Source organism: Egretta garzetta, unplaced genomic scaffold (genome assembly GCF_000687185.1).
Source record: "Egretta garzetta isolate BGI_Z169 unplaced genomic scaffold, ASM68718v1 scaffold34, whole genome shotgun sequence".
Classification (NCBI taxonomy): domain Eukaryota; kingdom Metazoa; phylum Chordata; class Aves; order Pelecaniformes; family Ardeidae; genus Egretta; species Egretta garzetta.
Genome location: NW_009259586.1, coordinates 3,638,474 through 3,650,767, shown reverse-complemented (window position 1 = coordinate 3,650,767; position 12,294 = coordinate 3,638,474). Strand labels below are relative to the sequence as shown.

The window sequence follows — 12,294 nt, the reverse complement described above, 5'->3', positions numbered from 1 at the left end:
ACCTGACCAAATCCCTTTGTTGGGCTATGCAGTGTAGCAACCTTTTGAAACCTGATGAGAAGTGTGAGTTAAATCATTTGTTAGGCCACAGGAGTCCCTTGAACCTTCTGCCATAAGTTCTGGATGGGATAGCAGGCGCCAAAAGTCCAATTTGTACCCACAACTGTTACAAATTCAAACTCAAAAGCCTATCTCCTGCTCAGCACGAGAAATTTTTTCCCCCAAACGAGTGATGCTAGTCACCATCTGGGATTTAGTAGACTACAATGCAGGTGCTGAAGAGATCTACTGTGGATGCATACACAGCAGGAGGCAGAAAGCTCTTACAGATGCTTTGAAGCAAGTGACCTCTCTCCCTTATCTGGTACAACCTCTATGAGCAGAGGACATCAGAATATGGAAGATGACCATTGAGGTAGGTCTCCACAAGGAAGATGTACAGGCGTGATGTACTGAGCTAGGTGTGGTCTGACACTTCAGCATCAGGTTTGGAAAGGTTACTAGGAAACAAATGTCTCAAAGTCCAGGCAAAAAGAAAAAGACAACAGAAACACCACAAGCAGATGTCATCAGAGCAGAGCTTCCATTAGCCAGGTGGCTATGGTGGGCCAACTGCTTTATGGTAACACTCCTCTCCACCTATACTCATGTTTATGGAGACTTTGAAATTCAGACACTAAATTCAGAAAAATAATTTGGTCCTCCAGCAACTCCTTGGTTCCCCAAGGACAGCCATCCCTCTCCAATGCTGTGCACCAAGCACTAGGCTAATGGAAGTCCCACCTGGAAAAGCAAGGCTGATACACAGAGAAAGTTGAGGGTAAAGTAGCTAGAGCTGTGATTACCTTCCATAGGAATGAGGTTAGAGGCCCCCTTTTTCCCATCTAGACCATGCTGAGAGTACTGTTTCAGAAGGTTCTGAGCCTTACGGATCGTGCCTGTCACCAGAGCCAGAGAGAAGAGACAAGAAGACCTAGAAAATGAGTGAAAGAAAACAAACCCAGAACACCAGCCCTCCACCAGCAAGTCACCTGGGCCCAGCAAGAGGATGCTGGGCACCAATGAGCATGCTCAGTACAGGAATGTGAACCCCAAACTCATGTCCAAGTGTGCAGATACAATGGCATTTCCAGACTGTTTCCCTGCTTTGAGAGAATTCCAGCCAGAATTCCAGTTACAGAATCTGGGACTGCTCAGTTTGGTGAGGTGGTATGGTTGGGTGAGAAAACATGATCAAAGAAGGGAAGCCACGAAGCACCCTTCTCTGTAATGAGTTTATTTAAGCCGGTCTGCAACCAATTGTACAAGGTTTGTTGCTTTTCCTGAGCTGTGGAAGCAGGGCTTTGCAATAAGGACAATTCCTGGCCGGCAACACGCTGCCTGCTCCCCAGAGCCATAATTGCAGCTGCTTGGTTAGAGCTGCAGAAAGAGGTGCCTTTCTGAGTGATATTTTTCTGAGCATGCTCAATATAGACCCATAAGGAGCCCCACAGCCAAGACAAGGAATGATCTCTGGCGTTACAGGAAGCGATAAGAGGGTGACAACCTCTGGGCTCCAGACAGTAATTCCCATCGCAGGAATCATAGAATAATGGATGCTGCCCACCCATGTCTAACACTCATTAAGTCACCCTAATCCCCAAGACACTTCTCTTCTAAGGAACTGCAAATCAATTAAAACCATGGAAAAAAAAATAACACTGGGTTAAGAGATTTATACTTAACACACACAAAAAACAGACAGAACTGAACAAAAGCCAGTGCTGGATATACAGCTAGAAAGCACAAAACAAAGCATTAATGTGACAACTGAAGACTAAGCACTGTTTCCACATTAAAAGGTTAGTAGTCATGCAACAAGCTACAATTATCACAAGCACATGGACACCCTCTCACAGCAGAGCTTTGCTGTTGCCTGCACAACAGGGAACAGAAAGTTTTGGGAAGGTAAAAGGAGTTTCTATAGGAGACCCAGATGAAACAGAACAGGGCTGAGTAAATGAAGGATCCAAGAAATAAAAATGCTGCTGCCAAAATTAAGAATTGTTCTTCCACTTCAAAGTAATAAATACTTCAAACATGCAGAAAATCCCTACTTCCACTAATAATTGTAAGCCACAGGACAACCTGGAAATGAGTTTTGGCTGCCCAAATGCTGAGGACCACTATCCTGAGGGGAAGTCCAAATATACACTGCTGCAGAACAGCACTGGGGTGCAGGACAGCTTCATCCCATAAAGGGATATACAGCAGGGGGAAGGAAACTTCAAGTCCCCCAGGCAGTGCATCTCTAATGGGGGAAAGCAGGAGAGAGAAGTTCCCACTGAATTACCAAGCTGCCTTAACCTGGTGCACTTACTAAATAACAGAGCATGGTTCCTAAAGTGTAATGTTTCACCGGCAACATTTTTTTTCTACCAGTTCAGAGTGTTCTCAATCACTTAAAGAAAAAAAATAGTATCTGTAAAGCACATTCTTCTAGCAGGAAACTTCTCCCCTCTAGACCCTCACCAGGGAGGTGGGAAGACTTACACCTTTGCTGTGCTGTTGCGTTTGCTCCTAGCTTCTGCCATATGATCCAATGAGAGGGCTATGCCTTTTCTTCCAAGCTTCCCGATGCTCTTCACACCCAACACTTCCACTTTATTCTTAGCTACTTTCAGAAACCTTAAGAGCTTGGGCGCAACAGCAAGTTCCTCTGAGCAAGCAGGGCTGTAGCAAGCTCTGGAGAGGTGCACTAAGCTTGCTCTCACTGCTGTTACCATGGCCCAGCAGCTCAACCCAGGTACTGTTCTTCTACCAGTTCTTTCATCTTTCCCACTTTCAAGCATCCAGGGGGAAGGGAAAAACAAAAGAAGGAAAAAAGAGGATACATTGGTGTGAAAACCAAACAGCCAGTACAACTGCTGCTGCTGTCAACAGTATCTCGCTTCACAGGTATGCAGCACACATCTCCGCAGCCCACCCCTGACAGGTGTTTTTTTTTTTCCTCAAATGAGAGCTGAAAGCCTCTGCTGCATTTTATTTGCATAAGTACAATTACCTGTGTTTACACTGACACACACCAAGTGTTCAGCGTTCATGGGCTTCACTTCAGTGCTGCTGTATCCCTCTTACTTAGCATTGTAATTAGGCTTTAATGGATTCTAGTGGAAGCCAAATGCTTTTGTTCCATGATTGTTTTCCCCTATTAGGCAGCTCGCAAACCAAATGGGACTGCGTTTCAGCTACTAATGAAAACATCACATTCAAGCTAGGCAGTGATCAATATGGGAAGCGGGAAGCAGGAACAGGCTCTTTATTCTGCCACACAAAGACTCCACAGCCTGCCTTCAGGTAGCGCCTCACCACTAGGTAAACTGGAGCATTAGGTAAACTGGAGAAGGGCTCCCCTATAGCTTTAAGAGAGCCCCAAAAACCCCCAAATGTCAAAACACACCTGAATTTTTTGCTCCTGTGGCCCAGTTGTTAAAGAAAGTGGCTTTGGGGCATGCATGAGGCACAGTTTTCCAATTGCACATTGTTCTCCTGTTTCTCTTTTCCATTAGGCAGTTTTCTAACCAAGCAGAAGGGCAAGGTATCCTCTTTTCATAAGCACCAGCTGCAGGAGTCTGTATAAGACTGGTTAAAGCTCTCTGGCTTTTGCTTGTAGGCAGCCAGACTGGGTGCCTCTACCAGCATCATCTGGCCCTATCCTTCCCTGGCAAGGCAGAGCTTCTGAGCTATGTGCTGCTCTCAAGCCAACAAAAGAGCACTAGGTCTACAGGCATCACAAAGAAGTAGTATTTTACGTGCATATGTTTGCAGCAGGACGATTTGGGAATCTGAATACGTTTGCCCTCCGAGACAGACTGCTGACATTTCAAACAGCAAACTACTAAAAAAAAAAAAAGACGACCCCACAGACTGCTTCATCAGTTCAACTTGACTTGTCAAGTTCCATTTAAGAGGAGACAACTCTGCTTTAGAAGCATCTCCAGCAGTCAGACTTTTCAGCCACATGCTGTAACAGCAGGAGATGATACAGGGTACACCACCAAATAAAACAATAACAGAGAGATGAAGACCCTCTGAAACAGCACATAGATATGGAGCATGCTCTCCAGAATCCAACACAGTACCTGGGGGAGGGGGGGGAGGTCTCTGCCTTGTTACCCTGTCCCTATAATACCTCACCTTCCCTTTAGCTATAACCTCTTTTGTGCTTTGCTTGGTGGGTAAACAAGTTATAGCACATCAGATTTAGTTTGTTATTTATCCCTTGCAACAGGTTAAAGTCTGCATCGGGGTGTACACTGGGATATTCTTCCTTAAGGACTAAGGAAATCAACTCACTTGGAACTGTGAGAAAACCCCCTTGTCTGAAACCGAAATCGGCAGAACTTGACTTTCCTTACTGAAGCAGTAGCACAGAAAAAGATTTCTTTGTCCATAACTGAACAAAGGCTAAAACCAGGGGAATCAACCACCACCAGATGAATATTGCTGTGAAGAGGGCCACTGTGCCAGTGCGAAGAGAGTGTAAGACCTCCACCTCAAGAGCTGCCCTTGAAAGTTGATGGAACTGCAGAAAAAACGGTGAATCTCTGCTCAAAGACTATTTTTTCCCCCTCCACTTAAATTTCACTTAAGTACAATTTCGTAGCCATAAGAGATGGCTGGTGTATGAGGTTTAACCACCCCTGTCCTTCAAGAGCTACAGTCTGGTTCTCTGTCTTTGTTCACGGAAGATTGGAGACAAATTAGCCGCTATTTTTTCTTGAGATGAACAATACCCCAATTGATCATTTAAAATGTTCTTTCCTTCATACACTGTCAGTTCTGTAAGTGCATTCAGACCACGCTCTGTGCCTTCTACCTGGCCCATCTCAGACTCCAATTAAACTGGGCAAAAAGATGTGAAAATCTCCTGGCAAATCTACAGCCAAGACGTTCATCATGACAAGTTATTTTGGATGCCCAAATGCATCCATTTTGGAGGAGTCCTGTTTGCAGGGAACAAATGCTTGTGCTCTCAAATGTGCGGGCTCCTTTCTGGACTCTCTATGTGAGCATCCAAGATATGAGACTCATTAAAAAAGTGACTTCTTTTAACCTGCCCATAAAAAAAAAAAAATCTTCCTTTATCTCTGACTATTTACCAAGAGCACAGGGGGAATGTTACCATTTGACAGGCTACTCAGAAACATTTGGTGACCATGCTGACTTCAAAGCAATCAAAATCCAGGGATCTTTTCAGTATCAGGCAGTAACTGAGAACTGTGGACCAAATCCGAAGCACCCACAATCCAAGTTCCCCATGGCTCAACGACAGATCCCCATCTGGCATCTTCCCAGTAGTGAGCTACTGAACCACACAAAAATAATTTTTACCTATTGTAATCATGCTGTTGGGCAGAAGCCACTGTTCAGGAGCTGAACATCAATGATTGCCATCATGCTTAGCAGCAATTTTAAACATTCCTTTTCTGCCATCTGCAGCATAGCTAGTTCTCCTTAGCAGGAGGATATTGTCCTCTACAGGTTTCCCAACACCAGGGGCAAAATCTTATGCAAATAACTACCTGCCAAACTCCATAGGAAAACCAAGTGTGGGATGAGAGTTCCCCATGTCAGGTCCAAAATCTACTGAAATTCACAGACTGACTGCATTCACCAGCTGCAACTCCACACCAGCTTTCACGAACAGCTCCAGGGCACAGCAGCAGTGGCACAGATAGATTTTAAAAGACCAGAGGGCTTATCTCTGGATGTCACAGCCTCCTCCAGGCAGCCCTTCCTCTCCAAATATCCCAGGCACACCCTCTGCTTTAGCAAGAAGAGGCCCAGCAAAGCCTCTCCACACACAGAAGTGAAGAGAGCGAGCACCAGGGCCAGCACATACACACATAGACACACATTACCTGGGATGAGGACTGCATTCACATCAGGATTATAAAAATAAACACAAACACAATTAAAATGGATATTTCTTTTCCTCCCTTTCCCCACCTCCATCCATTCCCAGTCCCTACCCACATTTCTTATTATTTTCCTAAACCCAGTAAGAGCATTTGGACAACCCAGGAAAAAAAAAATATTAGGATGGAAGAGTATTGGCCACGTAAACTCCCAGAAATATGAACTTTTCTGACTTTCATCACTGTTACAGAGGAGACAACAGGGTGCTGTGACACACAGAGGGACAATATCACTGTGCTGCTGTGGGAGCTAGTGTTTGCTGGCCCTCCTTCTGGCTGCGCTCCCACCAGATGACACATTTCAGAGACAGGAACTCCAGTTCTGCACTCCAGTATACCAGAGTGTCCGGCCTCACCAGTTGCAGAAAATGCAGCAAAACTCCATTATGATGAGAGGTGGAATAACCCACCAGTCACATTCATAGCTCTTCCAAAGACAGGCCGGGGCAAAAGCTTTAACAGCCCTTCAGACAACTTTGGATCTCATTTCTGCAGGCACCTACCTAGTCCCTATCTCAACTCCTGACAAGTTCTTGATTTCCTAGCACAATAATAATTTATTCATAAATAATGATATGTTTTATCAGATCTGAGTTTTCTACTGTGCTGCGGCACAGCCTATATTCCATATTCCAAGCCTGAGGACAGGTGTTCTCAGATCATATCCTTTTATAGCCTGCTCAGGTCTCTTTTTTTATCTCTTATCTCCTTTGTTAAGGCAATGGCCTTTTCTCTCCCTGTATACAGGGCCCCTCTGTTCCCTTTACATTGCCTGGAGAACAGACCTGATGACTTGACGAACAGAGACAGAAAAAGTCTGTAGTCTCAGTGCTGAATCCAGGACAGAGAAGAGGTGCTTATCTCCAAAATCTCACCCTGGCTCCTGTCCTAAAAGCACATTTTTGACACAGAGGCTACCTCAGCATTGAGAAGGCCTGCAGATACATGTTCGATACCCAGGCAGGAGGATACACAATACAGTGATCCCCCTGCTTCAGGGACTCACCTGGTCTCTTGATTGGCTTTTTGGTGGGGGTGTCCTTCCTTTTGTTCTGAATGGCAGGGGAATATGGCACCCCAGTGGAGGAGCTGTTCTTACGGAAATGGTCTTTCAGCCCCTTGATGGAGCGGTCAAGCTGGACAGAGCGGATTTGGAAGTAAACAGTCATAAAATCTAAGGAGACAAGGTAGAAACAAGATTATAAGCAAACAGGGAACACTGTATGGTAAGCCAAACCTTTCCTGAAACACTGTGTCCCTGAGGGGACTACCTAGCACTCATATGGGACCACAAGTAAGTGTTTTTCCCTCCCAGAGTCTCTCCTATTTTCTTCAAACACTTTTTCTTCTTTCTCCTTCCCCTGCAGTATTCATTCCAGCTCCCCCACCACATAGAACATTGAGTCTGTACACCACTACCAAAAGCACATCAGATGTGGAACTGATGGGAGACATTTGTGGAAGATATTGTCAATTCAAGTGCTCAGTTTCTAGCATGAGAGACTTTGCACACTTCTCAGGTTTCAGGGAACTCAGGAACTAAATGAGGTGTTCATAATTTGAAAGCAGAATACAAACTAACAAAATATGCTATATAGGCTGGAGTCGCCTTTGATCATAGAAAAATTCTTAAGAAGCTTTTAAAGATGTTTGTCATGCTTGGTAAGCACGGTAATCCCCGCTCAGAAGTAAAATCGTTGAGGTGGGGGGGGATTCTAATAGCTATATGTATGTGAGAGCACAGGTTTCCTGTATCAAGTCCACAAAGTCATTCACTTTCAAAGGAAAAGTTAATAAAAGAGCGTAAAGCTGTAGGCAATTTTGATGCTGCAGAACAGGAAAGAAGAGACATGTGCTGACTGAAGAGAGTCTTCTGCACTGCTTTCCCCCTGCCCTTGGTCACATTTAATACAAAAACTTATGTTCATAAATAGGTCCCGAACAGGAATAAGTGACCAATGTCTTGCACATTTATAATACCCGAGCACTAGATAGTTGCAGCTCCATCAGAAGGCATTACAGAATCAAGTTAAATGGATTTCTGCTATAGGATAAACTATGCATTAAGATAGTTTGTGCTTTATTTCCACAGCTCGCTCTCTCATCATATCCACCATATCATTCTGTTCAACTGACAAACCATCACTTCAGCCTCACTACAAATGCTGTAAAAAAAAGCAGGATCTTAAGGTGATTGAAAGGAGACTGAACCACTCACCTAGAAGGTGCCAGTAAGAAGGTCACTAGCTGTGCTAGTGCTGTGAGCCACCAACAGCAGCATGACTCATGGGTTGCTAGCCACAGCAGCACCTGAGCAGAGGCTTCATGCCTGAAGGTGGGCTACCTGTGCAGTGCTACACACAACCCTCAACATCCTACTTTTGGTCTCAGCCACACGTGGTTAAGTAGCTGGAGAGCACCCACCTGATACAGAACTACAAGGGAACAACATGCAGCACTACCAACCTTGATTCCTGCCGTTTTCCACCAGCCAGCCAGAAATGCGGATGATATCATGCAGGACGCTCTCTGGGAGGTGCTCCAGAGACATCTCCTCCTGCGTCTCCATTTCATCATCCCCACTGATCAGGTCCAGGATGAGGATGGGTGGAACCGGCTTGGTGTGTCGTGTCATCAAGCTGCGGAACTCTGATTCCAGGGACTCCTTGCCCCTCTCAAAGAGGGATTTCTGGCACAAAACAGCAGAAGGACAGAAGCAGCACAGGGCTTCTGTAAGCAGTCACTCACAAGTATTTCTGCATAAGAACACACTTTCTGCAGCATTTCTAACCACTGTCAAGCGCCACATGCTTCAAACTCCAACAACACTTGTAACTAAGAGACTTTTAAGGCAAATTAAATAAAAAAATGCTTGGGAGTTGCTCAGTCTTCAAGTAGGATTTAAACAGATCTCCCATTCTGCTCAAGCAGTTGAAGGACTGACAAGAGCTACTCAGGAGGAGGTTCAATCAACTCCACCACATGTGCAAGGTATGCTTTCAGAAGTCCTACTGGCACAATACAGAGAGAGAAGAAAACCCCACAAGCAGAAACACTGCTGAGTGCAGACTTAAACAGAAGCCAAAACAATCATTTCTTCAGCTGTGCCCAAACACCTTCTTCACCAGGCAGCAAGCCCATCAGCCTCTAACAGCAAGAGGGCAAGCAGCAGGGCTACATTTGTCCCTCTCTCACCCATGCCAGGTTCCAGACCCACGACCTACCACACGGTTCAGCTCTGGGCTGTCTGGATTGTTGTCCTGGAAATATTCCACCGCCTTCTGGATTTTGTCCATACAATTCAAGTATTCCTCCAGCCTCCCTGTGGGGCTGAAAATAAAACCAAAAATAAAAAGCAGTGTCCCAAGAAGCAAAGAAAGAAGATATCAAGAAAGCACCAGACCAAACTCAGGATAAAAATAACAAGGAAAATCTCAATTCCCTTTTCTTCAACTAGGAGGAGATCATGGGATTCCCTTTTGCCTCCACTCAATGCCACAGCAGAATACCCAATCCACGTAGCAAGTGCAGTACTGATGATTGAGCAGCAGACAACTCTCAGCCTTGCCTTCCTCTCCCAGTCAGACCCTCATAGGAAGGTGAAGGAAGCTGCACATCCCATGCCAGAGAAGGGCCATCACAACACCCTCCTGGAGGCTGAAAGGAGGCTCCAGAACAGTTCTGATTCACCATGGACACACCAACAACATCAACAGGGCAGGAAGAACCTTTGGGAAAAGGGTGGAGGAAAAAAAGAGAAGCCACCAATGCTCATGAGATTCCTATGGCAGCATGTCTGCAAAACCTGAGAGGGATACCATTGCAGCGTCTGAGCAGACTTTGCCCTCTGGAGACTGTTGAATGTCAAGTTGGGCAGTTTTACTGTGGACTGACTAGTGGTAGGGGAAGAGTGGGGGGAGGGTACAAGAAACATTAAGAGCAGTGTGTGGAGTCAGCTCCCCTACCTCTGCCCCAAAAGTTCAACAGGATGAAGCTCCCCAGCAAGGTCTAGCTGCTCAACTCACCCTTCCTTTATGATCTTTTCTGTGTCCTTAGCCACATGGTAGTAACTGATAACATGATCCAAGCAGGATAGGGTCTTCTCCACATTCTCCTGCAAGCGCTGCAGGTTCTCTGTCTGTTTATGGACAGGGATGATCGAGTTCTCCAGCTTCATCAAACGACTTTCAAAGGAGGAGAGGATAGAAACCTACATGCCAAGAGAGAAACAGAATGCTGAGAACATCCTTCCACCCGGATCCATACAGTAGGGTAGCAGCTAGAGCAGGGCAATCACAGACCTTCAGATCCCAGCTTCCCGTTTTGGGTTCTGCTCCTAATTTGTCATGGCTCCTTAGGAGGGCTGTTTAATCCCTCTATGTCCCCAATTTCTATTAATAATCACAAACCAAATCACCTGCCATACAGAGATGGGCCAATCTGGAATTAAATGTTTGTAAAGCATGAAGATAACGTTCCAAGACAGTACTGAGGAGGAGCAAAATTTTATCTGACAGCAGAAAACAAATCCACAGGAACTGCCTGGAGGTGCCCTAGGTAAAAAGAGCGAAGGCATAAACCGGCAGCCACTTTGCTACATACCACTAAGACCCAAACACGAGATGCACAACATGAAGACCCAGGACCAGCATAGCGAGAACCTTCTTTTCCATCACAGACATTTTGTTTTCAAAAGGGACTGTGATGTTGCTTCCAAAAGGTGGAAAACCTTAGTAAGCTCATAAAGGGTGCCTTAATGTCATCTCTTCTAGGCCAAAATGTAATTCTTTCAAGATTCACTCCTATGTTACGTTTTCCACACTTCTCTGGCAGTGCCTCTATGAATTTCTTAAAGCACTGAGCCCAAAACTGGACACAGTATACTAGCTGAGGGCTTACGAACAATTAGAGCACAATAATTACTTTCTCCCTCTTAAACAGAACTTTCCCAAAATAAAACTCCAAATGAGACCTGACTTAATGAAGCAACAACACGATGCTGTTGCACAAACTAGCCTGGGGTCTATTAATACCTCTTCCTGAGAGAGAGGACAGACCGTAAAGAGATGAGGCCAACAGCTCATTTGAGCCCTCATCTCCCCAGGAGAGAAGCTTAGGATTGAAACATTCATCAGTGTTCCCCTTTGCCCAGCCACTGAAGTGCAAAACACAGATGCAGAGCAAGCAGTTCGTTACTCTGCATTCCACAGATGGGTACAATGACAGCCTTGAATACAGATTCTACTAAAAAAAAAGTAAAGCCAGGCCCAACATTAAGGCTGAACTTCAAGGATCTCCTTACCATGTTCTTTGTAAGCTGGTCACTCTTCTCAAGGCTCTCTTTGATAAAGGACAGAGTTTCTTCTTCCTGTCAGTAGGATGAAAAAATAGTCTTCAATTCTGAATGCTAAGCATCTAAGTCACTAAACATTACATGTTTTTACAAGTCCTGGTAAACACCACAGCAAGCCATGTTTGGTCTGATGCTGAGGCCGCATTTTAATATGCCACCTCTTAACAGAAATCAGGGCAATTGACCCAAGGTGAGAGACACACAACTTAATGACTGAGGTTTTTATGGATTACTTGTTTCCCTTTGATACCACGAGCCCACAAGTCTCAGCACATGAAAGTCACAGCACAATACAAAATTAACACTTCTACACTGACTCAGACCACACATTTCCCTGTCACAGCACAACACAGGTGTTCCACAGGCACCATCCAAATCCCACACACAGCTCTGAACTCAAGTGGCCAACGCAAAGCAACCACCAAAGGTTGTTTTCAAGTCACTTAAGCCCAGAGATAGGGGGAGAACAGCAGCCTGCAAGGGCTGGCCTCACAGGCTGGACCTGAGGACCTGAAGGGAGAGCCCTCAGAAGCTACCAAGCCCTAAGAGAGGGTTCCCAGGCCCGAAGTGGGGGTGATTATGTGTGTGTAGGGTGAGGGGGGGGAGTGTCACGATGATGGAGATACCCCTTGACCCTGAAAACCAGGGCCACAGGCCCTGAAGGGAACCTGGGGTTACTGCCAGGCCCGGAGCGGGGTGGCCAGACCCTTAGGGCGTCCTGGGACGCTCCCAGGCCCGGTGGGGACCTCCAGGCCAGCTCCCAGCCCCGTCTCCTAGGCAACGCGCTGGGGGTGCGGGCGCAGGCCCAGGCCCCGGCAGGACCCGCAGCAGCGCCCTAGCCCAGTCCCACCTGCTTGAGCTTGTCCTCGATCTCCCTCCTGCGGGCCGACACCTCCTCGGTGGGGATCATCCTGCCGCGGGGCCGGGGCCGCGCGCTCCGCCGTTCAATCCCACTGCAGACACCCTCTCCCGTCCCCCGCC

General features: G+C 46.1%; 1 protein-coding gene across 1 annotated transcript in view; it reads right to left on the bottom strand.

Moving 5' to 3' along the window:
• EXOC7 (exocyst complex component 7) overlaps positions 1 to 12,284 on the bottom strand; it is a 23,377-nt gene extending 11,093 nt beyond the window's left edge. Inside the window, exons 1-8 of the mRNA XM_035893365.1 lie at positions 12,164 to 12,284; positions 11,263 to 11,328; positions 9,986 to 10,170; positions 9,185 to 9,290; positions 8,427 to 8,649; positions 6,967 to 7,134; positions 5,904 to 5,915; positions 846 to 938 (exon numbers count right to left, since the gene is read on the bottom strand). Of these exons, the coding sequence (XP_035749258.1) occupies positions 846 to 938; positions 5,904 to 5,915; positions 6,967 to 7,134; positions 8,427 to 8,649; positions 9,185 to 9,290; positions 9,986 to 10,170; positions 11,263 to 11,328; positions 12,164 to 12,223 (913 nt within the window). The 5' untranslated portion in view covers positions 12,224 to 12,284. The remainder of the gene's footprint in view (positions 1 to 845; positions 939 to 5,903; positions 5,916 to 6,966; positions 7,135 to 8,426; positions 8,650 to 9,184; positions 9,291 to 9,985; positions 10,171 to 11,262; positions 11,329 to 12,163) is intronic.
• Positions 12,285 to 12,294: the final 10 nt, after the last annotated feature.